This window comes from Cupressus sempervirens, chromosome 5, assembly GCF_028749045.1.
Source record: "Cupressus sempervirens isolate cs-2001-9-10 chromosome 5, ASM2874904v1, whole genome shotgun sequence".
NCBI lineage: Eukaryota > Viridiplantae > Streptophyta > Pinopsida > Cupressales > Cupressaceae > Cupressus > Cupressus sempervirens.
The window spans coordinates 700,837,379-700,844,477 of record NC_143122.1 but is presented as its reverse complement, the minus strand read 5'-3'; the positions used below and the strand labels follow the sequence as shown (position 1 = coordinate 700,844,477).

At 37.5% G+C, this 7,099-nt stretch overlaps 1 protein-coding gene across 1 annotated transcript; it reads left to right on the top strand.

Moving 5' to 3' along the window:
* The first annotated feature begins 299 nt into the window (after positions 1-299).
* Positions 300-6,727, top strand: LOC149557922 (disease resistance protein Roq1-like). The gene is made up of 2 exons (XM_089832377.1): positions 300-1,652; positions 5,987-6,727. The coding sequence occupies exons 1-2, from the start codon at positions 423-425 to the stop codon at positions 6,479-6,481; spliced, it is 1,725 nt and encodes a 574-aa protein (XP_089688503.1). The 5' UTR covers positions 300-422; the 3' UTR covers positions 6,482-6,727.
* Positions 6,728-7,099: the final 372 nt, after the last annotated feature.

The following is a 7,099-nucleotide window of genomic DNA, read 5'->3' as shown; positions in this document are numbered from 1 at the left end:
GGATTGCATGTCTTTAGAGACAGTGAGGAATTGGAAAAGGGGAAAGATATTGGATGGAGTTTGCAGCAGGCCATTCAAAACTCTACCATCCATATACCCATATTTTCCCCTGATTATGCCAGTTCAGTGTGGTGTCTCCGAGAGGTCTCTCTTATGTGGGAGCTTAACTGTACAGGAGCGCACATTATGATACCTCTCTTTCATAATGTGGAACCCGCACATGTCAGGCATGCACTAGGTTCATATCCTGAGGCTTTCCATAAACATGAAACTCAAGGTCGGTGTAGCTCACAGGTGATTCGAGACTGGAAAAATGTGCTGCATCAAGTTGCTTGTTTATCTGGATGGTCTCTAGAAACATTCTCCAGGTATTTTTCGTATTCCTGTTACTGTTGTTTTTATGAATCATAGCTATGTAAGAAATGCGGAATTCATGTGTTGTGGGATGTGGCACTTACGAAGGGAAGCTTGTGAATCAAGTGGTGGAGGATGTTGTACACTCTTTGGATTTGGGAATGCAACATGTGGCCCAACACACTGTCGGACTCAAACCCTGCATAGAGGAGTTGCGAGAGTTGTTGAAATTGGGCGATGAGAAAATTGGTAGGCTTACCCTTGGTATCTGGGGCATTCCCGGTCTGGGTAAAACAAACCTGTCAAAAGCCCTTTATAACGAGGTCCGTCACCTCTTCAACGCTGCTTCTTTTGTATCGAAGGTAAAGCTTGAGGACTCCCGCCATTGCCTTATAAAGTGGCAGCAACAGATCCTCAAGGATCTCTTGAGAACTAAGATAAAGCTTAATGATTTAGACCATGGAAAAATTGCAATGAGAAGTCGCTTGGCTTCCCTAAAAGCACTGGTAGTCTTGGATGATGTTGACAATGGGCAACAGTTGGATGCTCTGATGGGTGACTGGTTTGGAGAGGGAAGCAGAATAATCATTACAACACAAAATGAACGTTTGTTGAAGGTACGACAAGTTGATGTGATTTACCCCATGAGAGGACTTGAGGTTGCTGAGGCTATGGAGTTGTTCTGCTGGCATGCCTTTCGCAGAGAGAACCCGAAGAGCGGTTATGAAGATATGGCAGAGAGAATTGTGAAAACTTGTTCGGGTCTTCCTCTGGCTCTGGAGATTGCAGGTGCAGATCTGTTTGGTAGAGACAAGAATAGGTATTGGCCTGAAGTCATGCACAAACTCGAAACTGTCGGCCACGATTCTGTCTTTAAAACCCTCAGAATCAGTTACGATAATCTGGGCCCTGTAGAGCAACGCATCTTCTTAGACATAGCTTGCATGTTCGTTGAAATTAAGAGTAGGGACTTCGTTTCGAATAGGGCTTTCAGCAAGGTTTTTTATGTTAGATTCTGGAATGCTTTTGGTTTTGATTCTGTGTTTGCAAGTCTTGAAACACTTAAAGAGAAGGGACTCATTGTAATGCACGAGCACAGATATATTGAGGGCAAGGATGATGATGTAAATGAAGAGGAGCACACTGATCACTACTTTTGTGAATTTTCCATGCATGATCAGATAAGAGACATGGGTAGACGAATTATTCTAGAGGAGTCGTTGAACGATCCAAGCAAACGCAGTAGAGTTTGGCGGGAGGAGGATATACGCTCTCTAATGGCTGCTACTGCCATCCAGGTAATATTCAATGCTTCATCATCTGTTTCGCACTCTCTAGGACTACGTTGTTTTTCAGATTTGCATTTAACATTGCGAGCTAAACTGATATATAACTGAAGAACTACGACGGAATAATTCCCACCTTTTTTTCTGGCTGTGCTTGCTTTTTCTTTTGCGTTTTGTAACTGCAGGGTTTTAGAAAGTGGTTTTATTTTGTCCAAATAATTTTCTGGGTCTAGAGGTTTTTGTTGAGTTTTAAAATTGCAGAAAAAGAAAAGAGAAATCTGAATAACACAAACACACATATCCAGAAATCTTACACAGACTAAGAAGAACATGAGATTTATAGTGGTTCATCCAAAACTGGACTATGCAGAGGATATCTCTATTACTTAATCTGTGTTACAATATTGAAGATTTAGCATATTGTTTTTCACAGTACTTTCCAAGCGTATACCATGGAAGAGAAACGAGTGGAATATTGACAGTCAACAGTTAATAAATGAATAAAATGATTGGACTCCACTGACAGAACTGTTACCAACAGAACCATTACAATCTCTCACTTGAAGTCCAATCAGTACTGCGAGCTGCACAGAGATATCCCTCACTTGATCTTTATGGTTATGTCATCACAATTCCAAGAGAAGCTCTACATAATTCAAACCTCTCCCAAGATACAACCTTTGTTAATGCATCTGTCTGATTAACTTTAGTATCACTTTTCTCAAACTGTAATTTGCCTTCTTTAAGAGAATGATGGATGAATGGTATCTAGTCTCTTTATGCTTTGTGCGACTATGGAAAGCTGGATTTTTACTATTTAGCCAACTGAATGACAGTCCTACTATCACAGAATAGAGTGAAATTAGATTGCTTACACTCCAACTCTCCGAACAATTGTTGTAGCTATATCATCTCTTTAGCTCCCTTGGTGAGAGCAATGTACTCAGCGTCAATAGAGAAAATAACAACATCTTGTTGCTTACGGAGGCCCAGTTGATCGCTGCCCTGATAAAAGTAAACACACCGCCTGTAGTAGATCTCTTATCTAAATCTCTAGCTATATCAGAATCAACATAACCACAAAGATGAGTATCATTGGCAATAAAGTGCAATACATAATAAGAAGTACTTTACAAGTACTGAAGAATGCACTGAATTGCTTGCCAATGAGATTTTCCTAGATTACTCATAAAGCTGCTCACAACTCCCAATGCATGAGTGATATCCAGACAAGTACAAACCATGGTATACATAAGGCTGCCTACTGCAGAGGAATATGAAATACTATCCATCTCATTCTCTTCTTCCGGAGTTGAAGGACACATCACAAAAGAAAACCGTTAGTGAGCAGCCAGTGGAGTAGAAATGGATTTGGCATGACATATTAAACTCATCTAAAACTTTTTAAAATATATTTTCCTGGAGATATCTGATTTCCTGTTTTTGTCTGTTTCTGATTATATCCATCCCAAGAATCCTCTTTGCTGCCCCTATGTCTTTCATGGAAAAATGAAGAGCCAAATGCATTTTCAAATCATGGATAACGTGCACACTATTTCTGACAACCAACATATCACCAACATAAAGTTAAAGAATTACAAAGTCGTCATTTTGAAGACACATGGGTCTGATTTGCAGCGGATAAAATTTTGTTGAGTTATAAAACTTTCGAATTTTAAGTACCACTATCTCGGGGCTTGCTTAAGCCCATACAAACTCCTCTTCAACCTGCAATACAAATGCTTTAGTCTCTGTTTGACAAAAACTGTTGGCTGCTCCATATATGATTCCTCAATATCACCATGAAGAAACATTGTTTTGACTTCATGTTGCTCAAGCTCAAGATCCTAAGATGCTGCCATATCCAAAACCAAATGAATTGTTTGTATTTTTACACCTCGTAAGAAAATATCATTAAAATCAACACCCTTTTTGTTGAGCACAAAATTAACTAGAGGGGGCTGGGAAATTAATGGAAGGGGCATTGAAGTACTAATAGAAGAGGTATGAGAAGACAAAAGACCAATAGTAAAGGGATGGAAACTCATAGTGGGTCTCTTAGAAGCAGTAGTATCAGGGGTTGTAATTGTGCCATTATCAAACGTATCAAATTGGATAGAGTCATTTGAAGAAAGACTTTGAGTTTTTAGATCTAAGAAAGATTTCTTATTGAAGACAACATCCCAAATATGAAGCACTTTATAAGCAATTGGATTCCACAAACAAAAATCGAATTGATCTTCACCATACCCCAACAGAATGCACCTCTTAGGATTTAAAATCCAATTTCATTCGCTGTTCTTTAGGATTGTGAACATAAGCATCACAACCAAACACACGCAGGTGATTGAGTGAAATTCTTTTCCCAAGCCGCTGTTCTTCCAGAATATCAAAATCGAGATGAGATGAAGGAGCACAGTTGATTAAATAAACCACAACATTACATGCTTCTGTCCAAAATTCTTTCCCCAAACCAGCATTGGAGAGCATACACCGAGCTCCTTCCTAAATAGTCCGATTCAACCTCTCAACTGCACCATTTCTTTAAAGTGTAAAGGGAAATTGTTTTAATCTTGCGAATTCCATTATCTGCACAAAAATCTCCAACTCCAAAGAGTAAAACTTGCTACCATAATCAGTTAATAGACATTTGATTTTCTTTCCAATCTGATTTTCAGCCATAGCCTTCAAACTTTTGAATTTGGAAAAGACCTCTTTTATCTTATTCAACGTATGTTTCACCTTTACCAACAATATCACATTCTCTTTGTTTTCTCCAAGGAAAACCTTACCAAACATACCTCCATGATAATTTGTGAAAGCACTCCAACATGTAGTAGCATGAAGGAAGCACTAGAATTGAGAACCCACAAACTTGCATTTTTCTCGCTAATTGTGAGAACCAAAACTCCCATCATCTTTAGCAGCTACGATATTTACTCCATCATCTATCACTTTATTTTTGGGCCTTTTTATAATTCCAACATTGCCTTTTTGTGTGTCCTAGTTTACCACAAAACCAACAAGTAACATTTCTGCCTCTAGATTTTGAATGATGTGTAGATCTGGACCTGCCATTCTTGTTATGTTTGCCTCTTTTGCGACTTCTATCCCAATTGCTTGTTTTCATAGCAATTAATGCATCATCGGACGAAGATTCTTGATTCTAACTTCACATGTCTTTGCTGAGAAGTGTAGTTGTTGCAATCTCATCGAATTTGAATTTGCTTTTGACAGCGACTGAAGTGCTGATTGCCATTACTACCCCTTTCCAACTATTTGGTAGTGAACATAACAATAAAATAGCATTTATCTCATCATCTAGAGGTATGCAGACTGAAATCAATTGAGAAACTAGAGTATTGAACTCATTAAGATGATTAAACATAGCCCCACCTTCTTTGATTTTCAGATTGTACAACTTTTTCATTATAAATACCTTGTTCGATGCTGATGTTATTTCATATAATGAAGACAAATTTCCACAAAGCTCTCACATTGTCTTCTCCGCTGAGACATTAAATAACACCTTACTTGAGAGTGATAGAAAAATTGTTTCTCCTGCCTTTAGATCGAGCTTCTTCCACTTGTCGTCCATTAAGGAACCTTGACCCTTTGCTTTACCAAGCATTGCAGGTGCCAGATCCTGCTCAATGAGCAGTGATTCCATTTGCACTTTCCATAACCCAAAATTCTGCCTAGAAATTTATCAATTTTGCATTTGTCAACCTCATCCATGGGGCCGAGAAACTTTCACCGATTACAAGAAAATCTAATCGAGCTCCCCCAACTCTGATACCAATTGTTGAGTTTACAAATTGCTGGAACTAAAAAAGTGAAATCTGAGTAACTCAAACACACTCATCGAGAAATCTTACACAGACAAAGAACAACACGAGATTTATAGTGGTTCATCGAAAACTAAACTACCTCCACTCTTCAAACAGAAGATACCTTGAGAATCAGATTGGAGGCTATGGCTGAAAATTGAGATGAAAGAACTATGCATGATAGGCTGTGAGAAAATTCGACCAAATGTTTACCAGTTGTTGAAGGTAGGTTTTGGGCATCGTTTTTCTCTTCGATTTCTAAGTGGCATTTTTATGGCAATGTTTGTGTAGGCATCAGTTTGGAAACTTGTTCTTTTGTTAGCTCTCTTTTCGTAAAAGTTGAATTTCTGTCGATGCTAAATTTAAAATCTAAGAATATGTAGATGAGCTTTCCAAAGAAAATACAGTTTTTCGTAGATAGTGAGGTTAATCTCCAGATTTTGTGATGTGAATATCAAGATTTAACTGTGTGATTTTGAGTCAAACTCATTGACCCATATTTTGTTTAAATGATAGGATTTTCCTCGTTTGGAGCTACTGGATTTGTCACTATCATCTGAAGTAGCTGGTGAGTCTCAACCTCTTATAGGTCAAAAGAATCTCACGCTGCACGGTTGCAATTTATGTGTAGCAATTGCCTTTTGCTTGGAGGTAACAGGAAGGGAGACTGCCCATCTTCCTCAAATCGATGTGCTAATGACATGTTTGGACGACTTTGATGTATCCCTAGTTTCCAAGGCTTTTCATGTCCCTTCATGCATGAAAGGAGATGAAAGTGGAGAGAATATCATGCGAGTATGCATCTGGGATACAGAATCAGTTATTAAAGAGGGTACGGCGAGTTGTTCTTACTCTGTACATGATCGGCCATCACAACATGGGAATCATGTGTTGTTAAGGAAAGTGGAATTTCTCGCCTTGGAAGAAAAAGCTATTTCTAAAAGTGCAAGACAATTTTTACAGAATCATAAACTGTTGTCTCCTTCTAAGGATATTACTCGTGGTTTTTAGAGTCCTTTTGCTAAGATTTGGCTAGCTAGATAGATGTTGGCCATAAATGATGATGGAAGAAAGGTGAAGGAGTAATATCCTTTGAGATACTTTCATGAGGGAGGAAAGCTACACTCTTTCATAAATTGTATAAATTAAATAATATTTTCAAATATTTTCTCATGATAAAGAGTTATATTATTTGTATTATAAAATTTAAATTCGAAATAGAATCAAGAGTTTATTATATTTTCATACATTTAAAAATATTCTACAATATTTTTACATTGTGTTATTTTTATTTACATCTTGTTACTAACGATTATCTTTCTTCAATTATGATGAATTGAAAAGGTCTTTCTTGGAGTGTTTAGGTGATTTGTTGATTTAAGATTAATTATGTTTTCTTTTTCAAAACATGAAGTATCAATCATCCTTCTCCTTAGAATTCATACTTCCTCTTCTTAGACAACAATGAGTTTCCTTAGTCCTTGAGAGTTACACTTCTTAGGAAGCAAGTTACTATTCTATATCTCTTTGCATTTCCAATAAATTCAACATCACTACAATTGTTACACATATTTGATCAATTAAATTAATAAAACGCTCATTTTATTTTAAGGTAGATGTTTCCTATAA

Coding starts and splice junctions, on each gene's coding strand:
- LOC149557922 (XM_089832377.1), top strand. CDS start 423: ATGCGGAATTCATGTGTTGTGGGATGTGGCACTTACGAAGGGAAGCTT. Junction 1,653..5,986: donor TGGCTGCTACTGCCATCCAG/GTAATATTCAAT, acceptor TTTAAATGATAG/GATTTTCCTCGTTTGGAGCT.